The sequence below is a fragment of the Columba livia genome, chromosome 3 (genome assembly GCF_036013475.1).
Source record: "Columba livia isolate bColLiv1 breed racing homer chromosome 3, bColLiv1.pat.W.v2, whole genome shotgun sequence".
In the NCBI taxonomy this organism is placed as follows: Eukaryota; Metazoa; Chordata; class Aves; order Columbiformes; family Columbidae; genus Columba; species Columba livia.
In genome coordinates, this window is record NC_088604.1 from 32,000,279 (window position 1) to 32,024,939 (window position 24,661).

A 24,661-nucleotide genomic window follows, 5' to 3' on the forward strand; every position below is an offset into this window, starting at 1 on the left:
ATATTCTTCATGCATTTTGCCTTTTCTGTTCTGCTGGCTCAAAACTCCTTTTGTGTTTGTCTCAATTTTTTCTTAAATATTCATGTAGAGTTCTGATTCACGTTTTATTTTCTCTGGTGATTTGCACCTGTACATAAATCTGTTTTGTAATGTGTGTAGATTTGAAGCATAGAGTCTGGCTTTACTGTGTGTGCTTCTGTGTATCTGGAATTAAAAGAAAAAAAAATCCTAAGAAGCACCCTGTATGTACACAGCTGAATTTTCATTGGCAGGGACAAACGTTTAATTTATTTATTTATTATTTACATATTTACATTATGTATTATAACTCAAAGAAATGGTAAAAGTTCTTTTCAAATTAGTACAAAATACGGTACGTTTGCATTCTTTTCACTGGTGCATTTAGTTCTCTATCAGTAGGTTTCTTTAGGTCTTACCTTACATCTCTGGTAAGTAGTTGTTATGGATGTAGCTAAAACCATGCGCAGTAAATGCCGAATTATTTGCAAGATAATGTTGAGGTATGTTATGTTAGAAAAATTAATTAAAGGGAAATACCGTGTTCATTTTCTGTGCCGGTGGAGGTTGGGAGTTAGCTGGGCAGGATACCGCCGCCCAAGGTATAAGTCCTGTTTACCATCTGGTAGGCTTGTCCTGACACCGACTCACACCAGGTGTGACAACCTGACCCACCCACCAACTGCATCAACACCAGGTGGTCAGGATGGAGCTAAGGCTGGGCTGAGGGGGGTTGCTACAGGTAGGACTGATGTATATTGACAGGACATTTTTGAGAAGCTCGCATAGCATGTGCCTGTAGGATGCTTGGCTGTAGCCAGTGCAGTCAGTGCTTGGAGAAGCATGTTCTGGGTCCTGTCATGAGCACCAGCCTCACCAGTTTAGACAAGAGCAAGAGACGGTACCTGCTCTGTGATAGCGAGCATGCATTTCAGGGTCTGAGGGATCGCTGCACTGACTCTTCTTGTTGTCTTCAACTAGGTTATGTGGGTATGCAATTTATGTCGAAAGCAACAAGAAATCCTCACGAAATCTGGAGCGTGGTTTTTTGGAAGTGGACCGCAGCCCTCACCGAGCCAGGACGGAACCCTGAGTGATACGGCGACGGGTGGAAGCTCGGATGCGCCGAGAGAAAAGAAAGCAAGACTTCAGGAGCGATCGAGATCACAGACTCCCTTAAGTACAGCAGCTGCCTCATCACAGGAACTCTCTTCTTCCAGCGTGCAGTCCGACCGGAGGAAAGGAGCAGAAGTACCGCAGCCGGCTATGGGCCTGGACCAAAAGCAGGCTTCATCAAGGTCTAGAAGTGAACCTCCAAGAGAGAGGTAATGCTTTCTGTTTTGATAGAGCCTCACTAGTTCAATAATATTACACAGGGCTGTCAGATGGGCCTCATGTGTGTTTAGAACTGAGTAAAAACCAAGAATAAGTTGATTGACTGAGCAGGGAAGGATAAGTGTTCACTAGCAAATACATTTTGTGATTTGGTTTGTGCAACAGACATCAAGAAAAAAAATAATTGTACTTTAGGGATATTTCTAAGTACTTACATGAATTTTGGTGTATACTTTTAATACAGAATTGTAGGTTACTTTTAAATTTTATATTTGTCAGGTATTTTAAAGTGATTGAACGAAATGCAAGCCTTTAACTTGATGAAATGATGTACTATAATTAAAAAAATACCACCACCACCATCCCTCCACCCAAAACCAAACAAACAACAACAAACCAAACAAAAGGAAAACCCATCCTGTGGAGTTCTGTCAGATATCTTTATGTGTTATCTTTTTATCAATGATTGTGTTATTTTTAATAATAAAACAGGAACTATTAAAAGAGCTCACTTATACCTGCAATGTAAACGTTCATGCAGAACTGCAATAGTACCATTTTGAATTCAGAGCAAGTTGTAGGCAAGAATAAAGCCAACTGGAAGTAAACTATTATATTTGAGTAAATGAGTAAATCCCCAGGCTGCATTCACTGTGATGAATGGGTTGAGCAGCAAATCAAGAGAGGCTAATGCCATGGAGCCGCTGCTGTTCTTTTGGCTGTTGCCTGGCAGATGGCAGAGCGGTTGAGGAGGGAGCCTGTGACAACAAAACAAGAGTCTGCCATAGAAGATTCTCCCTTGGCCAGAATGGCTGATGTTTTCTTTTTTCATATTTATTGAAGTTGAAAATGGATGATAAGCAGTGGCTAAAAACTGACTCTATTGGTGAGGTCAGTCTGGGTTTAACTGTACCAAAACTCAGGTTACTGTTATGTATATGCATGATGTAAACACATGGTGTCCTCCCCTAATTCTGACTGTTTTCCCCCCAACACTGGGAAGGCCCCCAGAGCAGTCATCACTTGGCTGAAGGACACTTGTAGGGCTGCAAAATGCTTTCTATTTCTCCTTTGCTGTCCAAAAGTGAGATGTTTATATTAATTATACAATAATAATGTTTTCTACTCATCACTTTCATTTGGAGTCAAAGGGTTCTGAATGTAGAGCATCTATGGTAAGCTTAGGTCCCATTTACTGCCAAAAACTCAAGAGGAACAGGAGATCGAAGCAAAGGAGACAGAAGCTTAGCTTGAATCATATCCAACTTTGCCTGTCCTGTCGGACGCGTCTGTGAAAATCTGTGATATGTAATCGGAAGATGTATCAGCTGTGGAAGATTCACTGCCACAAAACAAAGTCCTAGTGACTTTGTCCTGATGCAGGTCCATCTCAAATACAGTGTATAGCTGTGTTCAACGTTCTTCAAAATTGATGGATTGATATGTGGAATGGTAAGCAAAAAGGCAACTGGAATGATGACAGAAATAAAAATATCCAGTATAAGGGATTTTTATAATTCTTCAGATTGCTCATTCTCCCAAAGCAGAAGATGAAAGAGGAAAGAGCATAATTTTCAAGCAGCTTCATGATTCATTTTTCTGTACTTTTGCTGTATAGAGAAATAAATTACATTTTCCATCTTCTTTTACTACCAGAGAAAGGAATGCCATTGATTTATCTCAAGGAATCAATTTGCATTTCTTTATATGCTTATGAAATGGGCACTTTGTTTTAGAGTTTCAATAAGATTAAGCAAACTAGGTCAAATATTATTGTTTCTGCATACATTCTCTCCTGCATTTTTGTATATCCACATTACTTCTGTCTATAATATCATTGTGGACAATACTCCATTTGGTGGTGTTTATACTGTCAGGGTGCTTGAAGTGAATTGTGTATATGTGGGAAAATTACTCCAGCATTCTGTCATAGTGCTGCAGTTACTACGAAGATCACTTTGAGTCTTCTTGCTTACATGGGTAAATGATTTTTATCTGCATTTATCCACATTAATATTATTTGTGATTTTACTCAACTATTTGGGCCATCCGTAGTTTATGTTTTTATGGACTCTGGAAGTTGTTTGCTGTTGGAAAAGTACTGCTGGAAGAATTAATAGACTTAATTCATGTTAATGGATCCAGTACCTTTCTATATGTTTTGCCATAACTTAGTCTTGTTTATAATCTATTTACTGTAAGAGTGTACACAAGTGTTCTTGGTTTTGGTTCTTGAAATTATTGTACTCCCTTTCACCGTAGGAAGAAGACAACGTTGGTTTCAGACCAGAATGGCAAAGGTTTGAAGAGTGAGCGTAAGCGTGTGCCAAAATCCTCACTTCAAAAAGAAGGACCAGCAGACGACAGAGAGCGTAAAGAGCGGCACGAAGGAAGAAGGCTGGAGAAAGGCAAGTCACAGGACTACCCAGACTTGCCTGAGAAACTTGAGGAAGGCAAAGTGCCTGATGATGAAAAACAAAGGAAGGAAGATGAATATCATACCCGTTACAGGAGTGACCCCAATCTGGCAAGATACCCTGTAAAACCGCATCCTGAGGAACAGCAGATGCGCATGCATGCAAAAGTTTCTAAAGCGCGGCACGAGAGAAGGCACAGTGATGTAGCTTTACCACATACAGAAATGGAGGAAGCGGAGGTACCTGAGAATAAATTAGGAAAACGCTCACAATTACAGGGAACTCAGGACAGAAAATCTCTTGTGGAAACTCAGAGGTCGTACTCTATAGACAGAACAGGTGATGTAAGAATTTCTGTTTCTAAACAATTAACTAATCATAGCCCACCAACTCCCAGGCATAGTCCAGTTCCTATAGAACACGTAGAATACAAGAACCACGATTCCTTTAAAAAACAGAGCCGCCTTGATCCTAGCTCTGCTATTCTCATGCGAAAAGCAAAGCGGGAGAAAATGGAGACCATGCTAAGGAATGATTCCCTTAGCTCTGACCAGTCGGAATCAGTGCGGCCATCCCCTCCAAAGCCTCATAGAGCAAAAAGAGGCGGAAAGAAAAGGCAGATGTCAGTTAGTAGCTCAGAGGAAGAAGGGGCATCAACACCAGAATATACTAGCTGTGAAGATGTGGAGATAGAAAGTGAAAGTGTCAGTGAAAAAGGTAAGGACCTTTATGTATATTATGCACATGGCCATGGTTTGGGAAAAAAAAAATAATCTGTGTTTTTCTCTCTCTTTTGCCTCTATTTTAAACATACACCTTTGTTTCCCTCCCCACCCCCCCCTTTCTTTTTTCCAACTGAGAAGTGTCTTATACTTGTTTACATTTGGTTTGCAATGTTTCCTTTTGCATTCTCAGATGAGGTGGCCACAGGTAGCATCAGCTGATGAGTTTCTTTCTCATTCTCTTCCCTCTTTCACCTGGAACTGACAGAATTTAAGGGTTCCAGTTTATTCTCTTGATGGTATCTGTACTCCTTTGGTTGTTGCTTCATCTTTTGTCTGTATGAGAATTGCCTAACTTGTCTAGATGAATTTGCTCCCAAGCTTACAAGTATGTTTAAATTCTGTTATTTCAGTTTGCTGTCTTCTGTTGACACTAACACTCAGCAGTAAGGAATAAGTGTAGGACACTGTGTGCTTTTAAATAAAGCCTTTCTTCTGGCTGAAGAAGTTAATCAAATTCATGAATGGTGAACAGATAAAATAAGCATCCTCAGAAAAGATGGGTAGAAGGTACCAACTGTCTTTGAACCCTGATTTGTCTTCAAGTGGTGCTACAGTGAGCTGAAGGATTTTCGTCTTTGGAAGTAGCTTTTAGCTCTTTAGTGTAATAATCTGTGTTTGCAACTTGAATTTTTTCTGCTGGTGTTCATACTCAAAATGCCAGCAGCTTGTCTGCATTGCCTTTTAGTTCCTGGCACTGTTTCCTGACATGTCTTTGATTCACTATTTCCTGACACATTCTTGATTCATATATGCTAACCTGTCTGTATCTGATGTTGTGGTCTCCTGACATCCCCTAAAGCATCCCTACATAAAAAAAGAGACAACATTTCTCTCCTGTCCCATCTGAATAGCTGCTTGTTTTTCTAAGCACTAACTTTTCCATTCAAAATATTCAAGCTTGCTTTTCTGCTCATTTTTAAGGAGGGATGATGATCATGTTCCTGAAATCTTAATCCAGATTCCACTTAGACATGAAAAAGTCACTTTTTTGACTGTAGGAGTCGTCAAACACTGAAACATATAGCACGGAGATGTACAGTCTCCATCATTGGAGATGATAAAAACCCAAATGGAGAAGGCCCTGAGCAATCTGCTGTAGCTGACCCTGCGTTTGGGCAAGGGGCTTTGAACAAGGGACCTACTGAGGTCCCTTCCAGTCTCAACTATTCTGTCTTTCTAAGAGAACACATCTCTTTCCTTTATTTTGTGGCAATGTTTTATGCTGATTTTTGGATTTGTGTGATTTTTCCCTGATTGTAATATAGCATTTCCTTTCCATCTTTGTTATTTGCTTTCATTAATGTGCATCAATTTGAGGTTGCTTATGAAACAGAAAGGATTTCCCATCTTCAGTGAGGGGTATCATTATCAACTGGAAGGTCATCGATGTGAAGGTCAAGTCCAGGCTGAAAGTTATTGGTACTCATATCAATATGTTGATGGAGTTTGCTCTGTAATGGTCCTTTGTAAGTAAAACCTTTCAATGGTTGCTTTCAGGCTCATGACACTGATCTCAGCTTTTGGTCAATTTCCCATTGTAGTGTTAAACTGTTAAAGGTTGGACTTTTTTCCTTCAGTGTTATGAATCCCAGAGGATTTCAAATGTCACTAAATGCTAATGTTCTTGGTAACTGAATCAACTTCTCGGTTACCTCTGAGATCGATATTTAGGCTCTCCCTTTACACAGTGGAGGTCTTGGTTTGTATCACATCATAGTGCTACCTCACAGTATCTAAATAAAAGTTATAAATAAGAGTATGTTAGATACCTGTCTGGCCACTGCCAACTCAATACCTGGTTAACATTGTTGAGCATTCCTCAAGACCTTATCTCTAATTGGCAGTAATCTAGCACCATGTTACTAACCAGAATATCTATATACACACATATATATATGTGTATATATGTATATGTATGTGTGTGTGGGGGTCTGCAATATACTAATTGCAGAAATACATTTATTAATTTAGTAGCTGTGAGATATAGCTGTTAATGGGTTTTTTTTTCCTGATTTGATATTACTTTTACAGTCCTTGTCATGGGAAAAGAAGTGGAAAACCTTTGTATCTGGGGGTATAGTACAGCAAAAGAGATAGGAAATATGAATATCAACGAGGGTACAGAAGCATTTTTGGTAGTAAAGTATCCAATTACTTTTAGAGAATTCAATTTTCAACAGTATTTGAAAAAATCTGCATTATTTAATAAGAATAGATGGAAAGGCAGGAAGTTTTATTTACCTAAGAAAATATTTTAGAAATCCTTCAATATTTAAAAAGAAAAAAATGCCACAATAAAAGGGTATAGTGTTAAAAATTGATAGAAATTTTTTTTAAAAATGCTCCTATTGTAACTGAGGTCAGAATCACATTCTTTACAATTTAGCAGCGTCATTACAAACAGAATTTCACTCACCATTCCTTCAGTGCTTTGCTTGTAATTTGGGAGAGATACTGCACAGGTCCCTAGCTGTAGTGCTTTAGTTTATAAGCCCAGCAGGGTCTGGAATCCATCCTCTCTTATCTAAATATCAACTCAGTAAGAAATGCAGTGCCAAAGTAATAGAAATGAAGATAGAAAGATAGGCTTCTTGCAAATTATTTTAACTTTGAGCAGCTTTACCAAGAAAAACACAAGGTCTTAAAATGAATGTTTGCATTTGGTGAGTGCCAATATAAATCAATCAGCACCTGAGTAATAAAGAGGAACTATTTTCAATTCTATATTGAACAATTAAAATAGAAGTTTTCTATGGAAAACAGCTTGCATGGATGTTTAAAAGAAAATGATGCCCCATAGAAATGTAAGGTATAAGTAGAGGGGATAAGACTGGACTGGGTTAAAAATCTGTAGTCAAAAGTGACATATAAAGTAGATACTGTGCAAAAGTTACTTTTTATATTTTGCGTTTCCAAGAAACACTGTTTAGGATTGCATTACCCTGTCTTCTGAGCACAAAAAAACCTTCTAAAAGTGCTATTCTTAAATACAAACCAAGCTGATTTAGCTAGTACATCCCCTGCTGTTTACTGCAACCATTTAATATGTATTTCTTCAAAATTATTAACAAAATAATTCACAGGCACTGGAGATACTCTATTTCCAAAAAAATAAATGTCATTTGCAATCCACAGGGATTTTGCCTCTTTGGCAGAGGACCCAAAGATTTATGTTGAGCTGTTTCCATGTTGGAGTAAATCTAGAGAAAGTAGTTTAGCAGTGTCCAAGATAGTAATCTTCAGTTTCTTAAAAAAGAAATAATAATCTCCACCCTTTACAGGACACTATTACTAATAATAATTTTCATCCTATTATCAGTACAGGCTGTAGGGCTCCTTATTCTGAAATCTGTAATAGTTGAGCAGTAGGTGGACTGAATTTCCAGTGACAACGCTGTCCTGCCAAGGCACAAGGAGTCCTCTTAGAAGGCATAGATTGCATTCCTACTTGCTTCAAAGACTTGATAGAATAACATAAACCAGACTATCACACGTGAAATCCAGACTTCATTTTAAAACTGAAAACAGCTTCTGCCTACTGCCATCCAATGAAGAATGCAAATTGGATTTAGAGTAAGCTTGCGAAAAAATATTTTCTTTAAAGTTTAAAACCAGGTATTTGTGTAGAATTAATAGATTTGTGTCCAGACAGGGTTGTACCTGACTTCTTTTATGCCATGGTAGATACAAGAGGTACTTTAGACTTCTGTCATGCAGTCTTTGAAACTGGAAGATAAAATAGTGTTGGAAATTGGAACAACGTGAGGAGGTACTGAAAGCTTCTCGTGTACTTTGATGTAAATAGATGTGCTAATAGGTTTACGTTTTACAGACTCATTGTTAGTATTTGCCTAAATGTATATTTTATTCACACCATATAGGCTTGAAAATATGCCTAATACTCACATAGTGTCAGCAAAAATGGTAAAATGCTCAGTAAAACGCACTTTGTATACTGGCTAATGGATTTAACTGGGGGTAAGGAGGGCATGATAGAGCTGGAGTCTGGTTTGGAAAAAACCCCTTCTGCGATAACATTCCAGTTACTTTCCGTGAGGATGTGATTGTTTCATTCATAATGCCTTTCTTACATTACCAGCAGGAAGACAGCAACCCAGTTTCATTTAATTCCCCTGCCATTACCCTTCTGGTTGGAAAGTGTGAGGGGCAGGGATCTTGCTGGGATCTTGGTGTCTGATCTTGTGAGGCTGGGAGATTGTGACCAGGAGGAGAGGACCTGGAGGCCAGAAGGAAAATGGACGCTGTGCTTTGCAGACCAATGTGTCAGTGCTGGATCAGCTCTGGGCCCGTCCTCCTCTGGTGTGTCGAGCGCTGCTTTGGGTGCTTGTGCTTGGGGGTGCTTTGGGGGAAAGGAGAACACCAATTAAAATCCTCCCTTGTGATTTCTTCCAGTGCAGTAGCATTGTTGGCAGGGAAGGTAGTTTGTGGGCTAAGGGAGAAACCGCACACATGCGGCAGGTTGTGTAAATGGACCGAGAGAAAACATCAGGAAAAGGCTATAGAGAAGAGCAGGCTGGCTTAAAATGTTTTTAGCTAAGCTTTTTCACTGTGGTATTTTTAAATCTGGAGTGTAGACAAGTGAAGTTGTACTGTAACATCTGCTAGCATATTGTAACATCTGTTCATATGGAGAGTTGGGCATGGGCTTCTAAAAAGAGCTGGATTTAAAAATGTGACTGAGCTTTAACTTAGTGTGAAAGAAAATACCTTTGCAAATAACTTAGATCTACATCTGATTCATATTTTAATGAAAATATGTAAAATGGCTCTGATTTCAGGATTTTGGTCAGTGCTAACATTATTCAATGCTGTCAATATTCAGTGCTTTTGAGTAGCTGAAATTATTTACAGTGCTGATGGAGTTTTAAATAAATGCTTGATAAATTGGTGCTGGACAGTAAGAGGTCTGCTTTGTGTATATGGAGTTACTTGAAGTGCATACATGTATATGCAAATGAAATAAGCTGAGCACAAGTTGGAAGAAAGTCATACTGTTGTCAAGAAATCCAACACGTCACTGAGATACATAACCATATAAATGGCATTGCATAGAAGATATGTGGCTGAATTCTCCTTTAAAATCCTAAGAAAGCCTTTTCTCTAGTTCACCTTAAGACAGTTGTGAACGTGCTGCAAGAGTTCACAGAAGAGCAGCAAGAATTGACTGAGGTCTATAAAACATGATATGTGAGGAAAGGTAGGATGGATTGGGGTTGAATAGTCTAGAAAACAAAGGAAAAAAAAAAGGAAGAAAAAAACTGAAAAGAAAGGCAAAAAGGGGGGACTTTAAATGGGAAAGAAGAAGCTGGAGGGGGAAGGAGGTTGAGTGAGTGCTTCTCTCTTCCCTGGAGGGTTGAGTTACTGCTAAGGAGGTTAAAGCTCAGTGCCAGAAACTGTGTCAACTCTGGGGACAGATAAGCAAAGTTAAGGATAATTGTAATCATACTTTCTTAGTCGAAATAGAGGATTCCTGGAAGTAAAAATCTATTTCTTTGTAGCCTTCAAATTGTTCTAGGCTAGAAATACTGCTGTTGTTCCTGGGGCAGGCTCCAGGCCAAGGTGGGCAAATCTGGGGCTAAATCCACAGCACTTTTGACTGTAGCTTATCCTTTTTTGGTCACCTTTTAAGTAATGATAGCCATTTGCACTACAAATTTATGTAATAACAATCTGGTTTCTGAAAAGGAAAAAAGAAATATACATTTTGACGTATCAAGAGACATGGAAGAAAAGGATGTCACAGACTGTTTAATCTTGAGTTCTTTCTTATATCTCTGGCAGTTGGCCAGGCATTATGTTTCTTTATTACCAACATGCTCTGTCTTCTATGTTGCTTTATTTTTCACATGTTCGTCATATTATTAATTGTTTGTTCTTTGTCACTTACCTTTCTCCTGCACATCTATTTCATAAAATAGCAATGAATTTGTCCTAGTAGTAATTTGTCCAGTAGTAAGATGAGTATTGTCATTACAAAAAGGGGAAACTAAAGCATGGCGGAACTAGGATCATATGTTCAAAGAGACTTAACACACAGTAAGCAGGGTAGCTTTAATTTCAGGAGCTGTGAGAGTGTTTGGACCTGTAGAGGTTTCTCTCTGCTCAAGGTTTCTCCGTGAAAGACCAGTTCTTGAGAACATTCAGCAGGCAGTTTTTTCCCATAGAGAAACCACCAGAGATAGCAGGTGTGAAAAGAGCAACGGGAGCTGCAGATCATGGAGCACTTTTGAAGGATCTGAGGGGAGCTGAGAGGTTTTGAAAAAATTGCCCTAATTTTAGCTGCTGAGCCCTTTTCAAAATGCAGCTATGTGGTCAACAGAGCTAAAACTCACCTAGCCTGAAACATGGCATGGGGTTGTAGCCAGAGGATGATCCGTTCCCCGCACTCTATCTTACTATTCAGTATTTTGTATTCACATATATTTTTTGTATACCATAAAAGTTATGTGAGCAGCTACTCAGGATTTACTGTTATTCTTTTGATCTGAGACCTTAGAGGAAAAGGTGAACTGTGAAGGATAAACCAAACTGTGTTTGGTAAAGCTGCGTAACTGTGGATGTTCTGGGAAGCATATTGAAGGATGAGTGTAGGTCTTGGGACTGAAATCCAAACCTTTTGCTTTGTTCCACCTGTATGAGGAAGCTGTCTCCCTTTGGCTGAAAAATGAAAGCCTGTGAAAGAAAAAGGTAAATTAGTTATTGGCTTATTATAGAACAATACTTACACATAAATAATTTCAGAGTTAATTCTAGTTTATTATAGAGTTAATTAGGAGCAAACAAGCATCTGATTCTGTTATTTTCTGAAAAAGTTAATTCTGTTTCCTTTTCTTAGTTACAAGGATTCTGATAATCCCAAATCAAATCGGGTCCAAATGCAGGGGTTATGCTGTATGGTACTGAGTATTATTGGTTAGTATTTTGCATTCATATTTCTCTGATACCTTTGATATAATTTTTTTCTTATAGTGATGCACTTAATTACTGTAATACACATGAACAGTGCCAGTTTATATTTTTTTCAGCACAACTTTGTTTTTTTTTTTCTGACTTATGGAGCTACCACTGAAGGATATGACAGCTTGACGGCTGTATACATGGGACCTTGCTGCTCTATTCAGTTTTCATTTTTTCTCTCCCCCTTTCCCCCTGACCAGTTTTAAGGGCTTAATATAATGGTTCTGATTACTGATCATGTTGCTCTTCTGGTCCAGCTAGAGGTCTCTGGCTTGCCCCCCAGCTTAAAGACACTTAAGGAGAGGGCAGAGTTTTACAGTTTTATTTTCAGTTTGATAGTTGTTTTTGCCTTTTCTGTGTAAGTTCACTGTGAGAATAAAAAGTCTGCAAGCAGGATAGGCAAAATGTAAGGCAACAGTGATTATTTGTTGGCTAATGCATGTAGTAGACAGCTGGGACCTACATGCTGCTTGCCAGACTGTTAATAAGTTTACCACCTCCCCCTGCAGACATCCAGCTGCTCTAAATGTTAAGAAAGAGTTGAGTTAGTTACTTTTTGAGGTGCTTCAACATTTGCAATCTCTGCATTTGTACATGTTTAGCTTCTTAAAAATATCTCTCTTGGGCGTGAGTCCCTCAGAATATTCTCTTGACTGACCACAAAAATAGTATATGAAGAGCTTTTTAACTGTTAAACACTTCCAATCTTAGAGGTATTTTGTAAGAGAGTGTAAGTCTTAGAAATACTGTGATGCTATGCAGTAGATGCATACCTACAGCAATAGTTTTTAGACCCTCAGTATTAAATATTTTATTACACTTTCGCTTTAGCCATGAAGTACATTCTAATAGTACATTTTATTTAGAATGATTTTCTTTTCACATTTGCTTTCTGTCTCTAAACTTGACCTTTTCTATTTTAGGAAAGTTAATATCAGCATTCCTTACTTGGCGACCTGTGGCTTTGCTGTACCTTATATGCAAATTGGGCCAAGTCTTTAACTTGGTCCATTGAACAAGTTGAGAGATGTGCAGGGGCAGCACAGCTCATCTGAACTTTCCAAATCCCAGTGTGGCCCTAGAAGGGAAGATGAAGTGGTGTTGGAGCATTAGATGCAAAAGGGTTTTTAACTTAATGTGTATTCTACCATTCACTTGGGCCACAGCTAGCATGGATTATTTTGCAATTATAAAGGCAAGTCTATAAAGAACTTGAGGATATGTTTAACTTCCATTAGATAGAGGTTTTGATTGCACACAGGGTCTGAACTTGATGTATCTTTGGTGTTAGTTGTGGGAGCTGTATGTGGTGGAGTAGTAAATACAATGGTTATATTCCTTGGCAACCGCTCAGTCATATGTGTAATTCAAGACAAAACGTTTTCAGACATGTAGCAAGGAAAAATTCAGTACATTACACTTCTGTCTGATTTTAAGTCAGACGCATTTTATTATTTCTTTATATACATTAATTTCCAGAACTTGATGTTCTAGTTTTTGAAACCTAGGCCTTAATTTGGTAATTCTTTCATCTGAAATATGAGCTTTAATTCTAATCAGTTATTCTCAAAATTGTTGTTGGAAAACTGTTCTATTTAAAGCAACTTGGTCATGTTGTTATACCAGTTTTCTAAAGGAACTAAGTTATTGGTATTTTTTAGAATTGTCATGAAATAGCGTTGGGCAGACTCAAGAGCACACTCTACTTTTTCCCCCTAATAACCAGTGGTGCTCTAGATTTGTTTAGGAGTTGTCCTTCGCAGAGCAGGAGTGCCTTTCTGAATCAGAACTGGGCTTTGAAATTCACTTCTTATACGTCAGCATATATGTTTTCATGGTTGGACTTTTATTAAATTGGTTCTTTTACTGAAAAGGTAAGGTATCTTTTCACTGGAAACATAAACTCAAATATGAATGTAACTTCAACTGTAAGTTCAAATGAATGATTTCTAAAGCTTTGCCATTCATATTAAAGTTTATTTACAAAATAGAAAAAATTAAGCTCATAATTAAAAATGTAAAAATATTTAAATGCTTTTATGGACCTAACTACATTAAACTTTCATGAAATTTTATTTCCTTTTTGGAGATTATTTTTATGTTATGCTATTAAAAGAGCTTGGTACTAATAATTTATTTTGCTGTGTTGTTCAGAGAAGAAGCAAGCACCAAATATGGCTCTTTTTAACCTGTTAGGCTACATGTTCTTAATCATTGAAGTTGTGCTTAATGAGCCGCTAGATGGAGCAGTCAAATCTAATTTTTATTTATCACATTCTGTTTATGCAAGACAATTTCTCTCTTGGCAAAGAGAGAGTCTGGAAATGCAGGCATACCTTCCTGCTCAAACTGGTAGTTTAAAAACCTTTTTCAGATCTTATCTCCATGTGCATTTTTCCTTAGACAGATTTACATTGTCCTGTAGGGTCAGTGTAGGAGACGGTGTATGGAATGTATTCTGGATATGTGCATTACATTGACAAGTGAAGCTCTATGGAAGCAGTTATTCATTACATAAGTCTGATCCTTAGAAAAAAAATAAACATAGCAAGAAAAAGTTACTCATTTTTGAGGATCATGAGGCAGATTTTGAAGATTTTTGGGAAGCTTAGAGATGCATATACAGAAGACTCTGTATGCTTGTGCTTAAGAAATCTTACTGATACTCCAGGTGTAGTCACATTTTTTCTTCCTGCTTACCAGAAGCATATTTCCTTCCAGCCTGATAATTAAGAAACACCTGTATAATGAGAGCACACTATGTTATCTGCTTCAGGAACACTGCAATGAAGTAGGTTCAGGAGCAGAAAGATACAATAATGTATGTGAATGCTTTCATATTCTTTGTTTTACTCTAGTTTCATAACATTAGTAAGACAAGATTTTTTGGAGGCCCATACATGCTTGTGAGTATATACATAGATGTTTATATGAATTAGAATGTGCATGTGCTATTGGAAGGCATGTGTGCATTCTGGTACATCTGTTGCATGTAAATACTTCAAGTGGCATGATGTGTACTTGTAGGGCATGACTCCAGAGTGGCGTTAGAAGTTAGTGAACAGAGCTAAATGTGAATATAAAATGCTGAAGGTCTTTGTTTCATTCTTTGCCTTTATAAAGTGTTTGAAAGTCAGACTGTTCTGCATTAAAGATTATAAGGAGGTGTTACAAGAAAAGAAATGCTGTTCTGAAGCAGCTGGATATAGTCCTTGGAGTGTCCCAGCCCTGCTCCAAAGTCTCGGCTGGAAATTGCAAATCCTGGCACCGAGCTCCCGTGTTTTTGGGCAGGAGTGGCAGATACCTCTGCAGAGCAGGGAGGTCATGCTGTGCGAAGCTGCGCTCCCCAACTGCCTCGCTTTAACCTGCCTGCAGTTTATTCACACAGTTCTAACCTGAATTGTGAGATGAGAAAAAACCTCTGCTCAGGCAGTGAATACTGATCAGTGCCATGAGCCAAGGGATAGTGAACAGTCTGTTTATTCCAACTCCCCAAAGTCCTGGGTCACTCTGAGTTATAATGCCAGTTCTTGCCTGTGGTTCTCCAGAGCTCTACCACAGCAAATTGGCCTAAGTTTAGATCAAAGCACATGGGATGCAAGATAACTTGCTATTCTGTACAAGCTCAGGTTTTGCTTAAAATATAGTGTAAAAATGACCTGCATTTACAGATAAAAGTGAACCTTACAAAAGCAACTCACAAATAGAAATTCGAAAATAGATGTAGATTCTCAATTCTGGTGTTTGCTGTTTCTGCCAAGTTTTATGTAACACGCTGAACCTGTCAGCATACCCAGGTAGGTTCAGTTATGGGGTGGGTGTTATGGATTTGCCAGGAGTAGAATCATCATCATCTTTAAGCAGAGACTGCCTGTGGGAGGGCAAAACAGCCCCCTGGGAATGGGAATTGAACAGAACGCTTAGGAATAAATCCAGCTGTGCTGCTGCGGGCTCTTTTCCACAGACAAGTTGCTCTGAAATGATTTACACAAAAGGTTGATTAATCTGTTCCTGTTACCCAATTTTAAATCTCACTGCCAATGAAGTCTTAGGGAATGGCTATTCCTACAAAGATGTTTATTTTGCCAGTAAGCAGATTTATTTATTTTAAACAAAGAACTGTATCATTTACATTTTGACTTATTTTCAAATGCTTTCTTTAAAATACTAAACTATAAACATCCTTTTCCTTGAAGAAAAAGCGACAACGACAAATAATGATATTAACTTAAGGCACGTAGTCAGATATCTGTTATCTGTGCTATGGTAGACCTAATCTTAATTTGACCTAGAAAATTATTAGAAGGATTAGGAACAAATTTTCTGTCAATGCTTAAACAAACAACATGGTCACTGTTAAACCCTGCATTTAGATTTGTGTTCTGTTTTGGCTGGGTTTTTTGTTTGTTTGTTTGAATGTTACATAACATTTTTAAAGTAATAAAATTGTATTTAACAGAGATTAACCTTTTGAAGTGGTCAGTATGTATGGTACTGCTGCTCTGATTTCTAGGTTTAAATCAGAAATTTTTAGAATTAAAGGATCTGGGGGGAATCTGACTTGTAGGAGGAACTGGAAACTAAACCACATCTACTCAGACTTAGGTGGTAAGGAAAAGGAGGAAAATGTGAATTAAGTTGCCAAAGGTGTTCTGAACTAGAGCAACAGAATGAACTAGTGATGTGTAGATGTCTGTCACCCTTAGCTGTACAACTTTTCAACCACACGGATCAGCTCAGGACATGCATTCTCTTTTGTTTTGTAATAGAGGGGACAAAAAAAAAAGGTTTTGAAGGAAAAAAAATGAATTATTTTAAACCGTTTTGGTAGGGTGGTGTTGCTGACTTAAATAAGAAGCTGTAATGACATTGTCACGGTAGGTTGAATCTCCTACTTTTGCTGTAGCCCAGGTTTGCATATAATAACTTTTTGCTTGGCTTTTCTTTTGGCAGGAAAATGCAGGTGCAGATTAGATGGCTGAAGTCTCTTCCTACAGTTAGTAACATAAATTGATTTGAGCAATTTAGTTTTGGGAATTTAAGCCTGTACCTGAGCATGGCAATCAAACTATTTTGCCAAAGAATCTGAAAAATATTTAGTCCTCTTCACTGGGCAATACTTTAACGAAGAGAAGATGAATGTACATTGTGTGAGTGCACAGAGAACAGAAGTGTTTTAGTTAGCCCAGTGTCAGACACACTCTGCACTTAAGCCTATCAGAAGCAAGTAAGTTTTCTCTGCCGAGTTTAATTCTTGATCCATAACTAAAGGCTATGTCCAAGTTTTCTATGATCCTGGGAGAGCATTTTGTGGTCCGGAGTGCTGCTAGCTGAGCAAAGCCTTGATTCCCCCCTGTAAATCTTTGTTCTGATCTTTTTTCCATATCTAACATTTCACCACCAGTTGAACTTCAGTCCTTTGACCATCACTTGAGTCAAGTGGTTCTGTCAGTTTTCTGCCCACCTTGTAGTTCACCATTCAATCCATATCTCTCCAATTCATCTGCAAGGATATTGTGGGGACTTGGTTGAAAGCCTTGCATCTCTCCCTTTGCCTGCCAGATCCGGAAATCATCTTGGTCAGGCATGATTTGCCTTTGATAAGGCCATGCTGATGGTTCCCAGTCACCATCTTGGCCTTCCTATGCTCAGGACTGCCTTCCAGAGGGATTCACTCCGTAATCTTCCGAGGGACTCAGGTTGGCATTCCCAGTCTGTAGTTTCCCAGGTCCTTTTTCTTGCCCTCCTTGAAAAGTGGTGTGACATTTGCCTTGTCCGCTCACTGTGGATCTCTCACAACAGCCAGGCCCTTTTGAAGTGGATCAGACAGGGCTACAGTACAAAATGTCATGTACAATACCTAATACTGTGTCTAAGACTTCTGCAATGGGATTAGAAACTCTTCTCCACTTGGCTTTGAGTTCTGGAGACGGTAGCATGGATGCTTTCTTTTGTTTCTCTGATTTCCTACATTAAATTCCAACTTAAAGCATAGTTTGTTTTAGTTGTTTTTTTTTTTTTTTCCTTGACTTGCTAATTCTGTAGTACTGAATTAAGCTTGGGACTATTCTCTGGCTTTCCTCTTAAAAAAAAAAAAAAAAAAAAAAAGGACTTTTAGTACTTGGAATTTGACCTCTGGAAACTCGTCAACCGGTAGGGTTGGATATCTGTGTGAGATTGTTCAAGCTCATTATTTTCTAATGATCCTAGAAGTTTTATAAATGCAGGGTATTGAACGTAGATTAAGATCTAGAACAATTATTAGGAGAAAGATTATGAAGAAGATAAAATATGATGGTCAAAGTCTAAGTATCAGGTGTACAATGTATTGAGCCTCAGAGGACAGTGGCAGCAAAATAATTTGCAAGGGTAAAAACCTCCTGAGATTACATAGGCCATGGTATCCAAAGTGAAGGTTGAAAGTATGCTATAACTGATTTATGTATTTTTACTAGAACAATGGAATGGTAACCAGATTTCTAGTTAGTTTCCAGTAGCTTTGCTACTATTAATGGATATAAAAGTAAATAAACCAACTTTGATCCTCAAGCTGTCAGATGAGCCTTTGGGACAGCTAGAAGGGCTCTGATTTGGGTTGGGAGGAATGAAAACCAGCTTCAGGGTGTACAGCACACGCTGGAGTTTCTGGCACTGTCCTTTCTGCAAAATGCCCCTTCTGACCTCAGAACACTCCTCCTTTGCTCCTCTCTTCCTTCACTTGTCATCAAATACTTGCAGACTCCTCTACCATCTAAAGCTGAAGCTGTTAGGCAGGGCTAGTTAGGCAGGGCTTGGGCAGATCTCATGGCTATGAAGAGAAGTGGGTAAAATTGGTGCTGAGGGCTGCCTGATGTGGGGATGGAGGATCAGAGGGAGGCTGCTCACGGGAATGGGAGACAGTGGGAGCTTCAAAAACACCGTGGGGCATCAACAACCTTTCTAAATACATTTGGGAGAACAGATTATTAGCTTTTTCACAAACACATACATGCAATGTGAAAGGCAGGAACATTTTTAAAAAGTCAGAAAACAAGCCCCATACAGTGCAGTCTCATTTAAAAATTCTGAGGTTGTAAGGAGTAAATATTTGTCATATGTTGAGTTGTGGCAAAATCCCCTGCCTTGTTGAATATGTGCTGCAAAGGGAGGAGCGCATTCAGGATCCAGGTGAGGTATGTTCTGAAAATGAAGCCAAGCACTTCATGCCAGGCCTGGCAGAACAGGAGATCCTTCAAGGAGAAGTGTAGAAGGGTCACTGGGAGAGTGGATGCGCTGCAGAAGCACCAGGCACTTGGCACAGTCTGTCCTTTGTGCCTTTTGCATGAAAAGTTCTCCAGCTTTAGGAGAAATCTGTGTGTACTTCCCTGGTCAGCAGATGTCCAGATGATCACTGGCTTCTGGAGTATGTGAAGCCTGGACGTTGTCCTCCTGTAAAAAATCATCTCCTAATGAGGACATGCCCGTGGAAGAAGTTGTGTTGTCTTTCTGCTAATACTGTGCAACTGGGGACACTGAAAGTCAGAAGTCACCTGGGATGTCAGCTGTGGCTTTTGCTGTTGACTGACAGGTGAGATAGTGTGTGAAAGGCAGCAGGGTACAGTACCTTGGCTTTGAGCATGTGATCCAGAATTGCAGGGAAACAACTTGATTGAAACTGTATTTTCATTATTACTAACAGATCTCTATATTGTCAAAGATGACAGAACTGTAAGCTCTTATTAGCCTAATTATTTATATTTTACCCCATATAAGCTTCTCTTTGAATGGAAATTTAAATAGGTTAGTTCATTGTGCTTTGTTTTCTCACATTTTCTAAGCAGGCAGGATTTTTGTATTTCTGGAGTCCTGCAGTATCTAGAATTGCTGCAGAGAAGCATGAATTTTTACAGAGGAAGACTCGCTGCCAGAGAAATAGTTTTATTGTCATACAGTTTAGATATAATTAAATTAGATTAAATTCTTTAGCAAATTTTATTAGCTGTAATTCTCCAATCGTCTGGCTTTTCCAAATATGCTGGTATGCAGGTTCTGCTTTTCTCTTTTACCTTGAATATGTAATTTGGAATAGAAAATATTGTTTCCAATTTTTTATTTAGAATATATTTTTCTTATATAAAATTACATTTTCATGCACATCTATTATGTAAGAAAAGTATTAAATCATCCCTTTAATTTGTAAAAAATAGTAAATATTTTCAAGGGCCATTGTCTTTTCAGTGTGCTAGAAATAAGTCTGCAGTTTGGGTAGTTTTACATAACTTAAAACAACACTGTTTACTTCCTGTTTGCTTCATTTATGCAGTTCATTAAAACTTGTGCAGCACAGCACTGCTAAGTATAAACAGTAACTGCAGCACTGATATTGATTACATTGGTACCTGAGCTTGCCTCTACTGCTGGCTTTCAAGCACTAAGAAACTTCTACCCTGTTCCATCTGGAGAAGAAGGAGCTTTTATTTCCCATCTTGTTTCCTGAGGATTGTTAATTCTGGATTCCTAAAATCATTAACTCCTTCTGAGGCTGAAACTCCTTGTCATTGCAGCGGGCGTGTATGAACTAATGCAGTAATCGATGCTTGCATACACTGCAGAGATTTGTTTGGATGACAAGAGCTCTTGTAGCCCTGTTTGGTGTCACCGGTGTTGAACGTTTGACGCTGCAGAATAATTTGGCTTAGAATCAGGACGCAAGAACCTTAGGCATTTCTATATCATCTCCTTCACACTGAAGTGGATTTTTGCTTGCATTACGGTTTTGCTACACTTGCAGGCTGGAATTCAGCAACCTACTAGATGCCAGTTGTGCTTTTTTAACCGTTCTCTTGCTATGTTTGCTGGGTTTCTTCAGTTTCTTCTCCAAACGTTGCATTCAGGGACAGGTAAACAAGTGACCATATGGTGCTGAGGTTTTAGATTTATTTTTATATTTTATATTTTAAAAATATATCCTTTTACAAACAGAATTATTTAACTGTACAGTTTGAGTGGGGACGTTGTGTCCTGTGAATGTAAAGCATTAATTGTAGCAAATATTCATCTTAAGCAGGGGATAAGGAACCATTTTGCTGTTAAGTCTGTGTTTCAGTTATGTTCATACTTTGAAAGCTCACATGTCAAATATAAGTTGATATTAAAGATACTATATGGCATGAGTTTTTTAAAAAAATCTGGATTTTGAAAGCATACATCAAAATGTAGTTGTGTTTCTGAAAAGTAATAATAATATTCTGATTGCATTATGATTATCTTGCATTTTGGAGGTATCGTGGATAAAGAATTTAGGAATTTACTTCAAGAAACAAATGATAATTGCTGTGTATTATTTCTCTTTGGCAGAGGACAATTGATGTACCCTCGATCCATTGAATTGTGCTATTGTTAGTAGCTTTAACAAGTTCGGAATAGAATATGATTCTGTTAGTTTTATTTTCACGTATTATGTTGGGAAAATATAATCAAATCCATGTACATAGAACAAGAACTGCATAATATATGGTTCTGATAATAATATATGGGTTATTATAAATGTACAGTTGTGTTTATTTTGTATCTTATCTCTGCATCATCATACTGATGCATTGCACTTTCTGAATCAGGGAAGGACATCAGCCCTCTCCTTGCAGGGGGGAGGGAAATCAGAAGGTCCTCAGCTAAATCCCTAAAGGATCACAGGTTTCCCCTGTGAAAGGAAGGATTGACAACTCTAAGTTTCTTGGGGATTATGCAGTGTGTTGAGAATAACAAAGATTTTTATATAAAGACTTATATCTAGGTAGTTGATAACACCGTCTGTAAAAGCTGGTTTTGAAAAGTACTTTTTTCTCTGGATGAAGTGATCTCAAAGGTTGTGTGATAGACTAAGTCATGAAAGAGGTTTTATTCTGTCAATTATTACAGCTGTATTAGTTAATATATGTTGAGAAATCCATATGTGATATTCATTTGTTTTAGCAGAATTTAGAGAAGAATAAGAGTATACTGAGGGTAAAATCTGGAGAGATGTGTTGGAGAAAATGGGGTCGAGCAGCAATAAGAACAGAGATGGAACTGAAACAGCAGCAGGAATATCAGGAAAATAAGATGCTGCTAGGGTGGGGAAGGGACAATGGTCAGCCTTAGCTCTCCATGAAGTTTAAAGGAAAAGCAATGAAGAAAACCTTTGGTTAAAATCAAAGCCTTGTATTCTCTCTCACACTTAATAAGTTTTTTATAGCTACATAAAGAAGGTAAACCCCCTGTTTCTCCTTCAGGGTGCTCACTATGGTAGACAGCCATAAACTGCCTTCCAGAGACCTCTTGCACCTCTTGGCACAAGTAGATGAAGATGGCGAAGTAGGGCTGTGATTGAGAAGTACAGAACTGTGTCACCCTGCTTTGCGGAGATTCAAGGCTGTGCTGTGGGCAATGGCATACAGCAGCACGTCTCCAGCCTTCAGAATAGCATGGAATTGGGGTAACTAAAATCACACTAACCCCACATTCCCTGGTGCAGTTTTGGTCTCTCTTTAGAACGTTTGACTTTTTTGTGAAATAGATTGTAGAGTTATAAAGGACTATTAAACCAGACCATCTGTATCTCTCTGGCCATTAAATTTAACTCCTCTCTCTCCCATAACTACCCTTCAGTTAAGCTAAATAATCCTCACTGAAAATTTAACTGTCTTCTGCAAGTAGACAACCTGAGGAACTAAGCTGCCATCAAGGTCACTTCCATGTCACGATGTTGGTTCGATGGCAAAGGTGCCCGAAGGACAAACCATGGTGCAGAGTAAAGGAAAATCAAAAATACAATAGCAACAAAACCTTAAATTCTCCACCAGTTTGAGCTGTAGAGGTATTTGGTATTTGGTGGCAAGCAGTATGCCAGACACCTGAGCTTGGCCTCTGGCCAACCCTGCTTGCTCCCCAAGTGCAAGGGTAGTAATTTTCAGGCAGCAGCCAGGCTTGTACACTGTCTTCTGCTGTCACCGCTGGGATGGATTGTATCTACCGCATAATCTGCACAGCCAATTCTTCACTGGTTGACTCTCCCTGTTTCTACACTTTTTTTATCCTAGTCTGAATGTGGAGCCATTTCCATGTTCACTCTGAACTGGGTCCTTATTTTTCCAGTTTATTTTTCCATTTTGTCAGGATAGCTTTGAAGTCCAGTCCTGCTTTCCTATCGCTGGCCATTCCTTTCTCCTTGCAGTCAGGTCACCTACAAACCTGTTTGTATTTATTGTCTAGAATGGTAATGTGACTGTTGACTATTACCGTATCCTAGACAAACATGGTAGACCCTGCTTAAAGAATATTTTGGGTTTTTTTTGTTACCAATTTTAGCTGCTTAGAATATGGTTTTCTAAATAGCTTTTCACCTAATACTAGTGTTAGACACTTTTTCTGCTGTGACTCTAACATGGCATGCTCATAAACAGAACTGTTCAACAGAAGATACTTGACTTCTGTTTATTACCTATCATATTGCAGTGGTAAGAAATAAAATTGGATTAATTGATTTCTGATGCTTTGATTTTTAGGTCTCATCTCTTCTTACTGTCTTGAAGTTGGTTTGTTTTGGTTTAGCATTTTTTCAGGAATTGATACTAAACTGACTGATGTATAATTTCTAGTCTCTCTTCCCCTTCCTTCTCCTTTAAAAATGTGTGCTGTGTTTGCCCTTTCCCAGTTTTGCAGAACTTCATCCATAGTCCACTAATTCTCAAGAAATAATTGTTCCTGGCAATGAGATCACTTCAGGCAGGTCTGTAAGTACTCCAGGGTGAACTGGATTAGCCTAGTGTTTAATGTACAGTCTAGGCAGTCTGACCCCTTCCTGCTTCGGCATAACACCTAATTTTTGTTGCTGTGAGTTTTACTTGAGTTTGTTTTAAGGAGAACTTATTTAAAACAACAACAACAACAACAACAAACCCCAAACAAAAACAAAAAACCAAAACCAACCAACCAAAAAACCACAAAAAACCCAACCAAACACTTATCTACCTTCGTATCATTTCCCGATAGAGCCAAATGGTAGCAGACTCTCTATAGTATTCTAGAACGGCAAGTACTTGGTACTAGAAACAAAATACTAGGGACTAAATTTTTGCAGAATTATCTCAATTGTTTTTGCATATTTGCTGTTTGCATTACATTTTGTGCGTTTCTGATGTTTTCTTGTATGCTTCCCGGTACTCTGTCACTCTATATTACTCATTCATAGGCAACTTTCCATTGATGGTTCACCTTCTTCTAGAAAATGAAACACTTATGACTCAGCTGGTCAGTCTGACTGCATTTCTTCTTCCTCTGTATCGGGCTGGTTGTGCATTGGATGTTGATATTAGTTCTTCAGATTTCTTCCAAGATTGCTGGACTCCTTTTGCTGTCATGGCTGCTTCCTAGTTTTATCTAATGTTGTGGTGGTTTTGGTTTGTTTCATTCCTTTTTTTTTTTTTGTTTTATTTTGTTTGAGTTTTTCTTCTGGTCAGCTTCCTTCCCTTTTCAAAGATTACAAAGTTTATTCACTTTCACATTCTTAACTATTTCCTTTCTACTGGTGGGAAGCAAAGCTCTGAATGTCCTTTGCTGGTTGCTCTCCTAGTGTCTCACTGTGTGGTCCAAGGATTCTTCCTTCTGTATCCCCCTCTGAACTAGAGAAACCTCTCATTATGTTCAAATGCAGCATAATGGGGGATTCTGATGAATCCTTACAAAAAAAACCCAAACTCACCAGGCTCATCTTCCTGAGTCAGTGCTCTGGAGTACATGCCCATCATGGCACTGCTGAAGTGCTTTTCTCTTTAGTCACGATCCGGAGAATTTCATCTGCTGTATTCACTTTTACAGTCTCAATGCTCAGGACAATCAAGAGCTTTTTTTTTACCTCCTCAGATTTTCCTTTTTGCTGCAATATTTGAGATTATTTGTATGCCCCAGTTTTCATGAAGATGAAAAAAAAACCTTTGATTATGAAATATAATCTTCTTGTTAGTTCTCACGTGACTTGTGCAGGTCAGCATGGTTGACTCCGTGTGTGTGTTGGACAATCAACAGAAAGTCTCACTGCCTTTCTCCATTCTCTTTCCTGTGGTCCTGTGGATAACAAGAAACCTTGCTCCCAGTTGCTGTTGTTTCTGTCAG

General features: G+C 38.5%; 1 protein-coding gene across 50 annotated transcripts in view; it reads left to right on the forward strand.

The window, feature by feature from the left end:
* Positions 1-24,661, forward strand: part of RIMS1 (regulating synaptic membrane exocytosis 1) — a 314,448-nt gene that overhangs the window by 140,563 nt on the left and 149,224 nt on the right. For 45 of the 50 annotated variants that reach the window (XM_065056299.1, XM_065056301.1, XM_065056252.1 and 42 more), the window contains 2 exons: positions 1,000-1,343; positions 3,616-4,487. In XM_065056299.1, the coding sequence (XP_064912371.1) occupies positions 1,000-1,343; positions 3,616-4,487 (1,216 nt within the window). Of the gene's footprint in view, positions 1-999; positions 1,344-3,615; positions 4,488-20,143; positions 20,413-24,661 lie in introns of those variants that run through there. The other 5 variants (XM_065056281.1, XM_065056303.1, XM_065056300.1 and 2 more) reach the window with 3 other exon arrangements.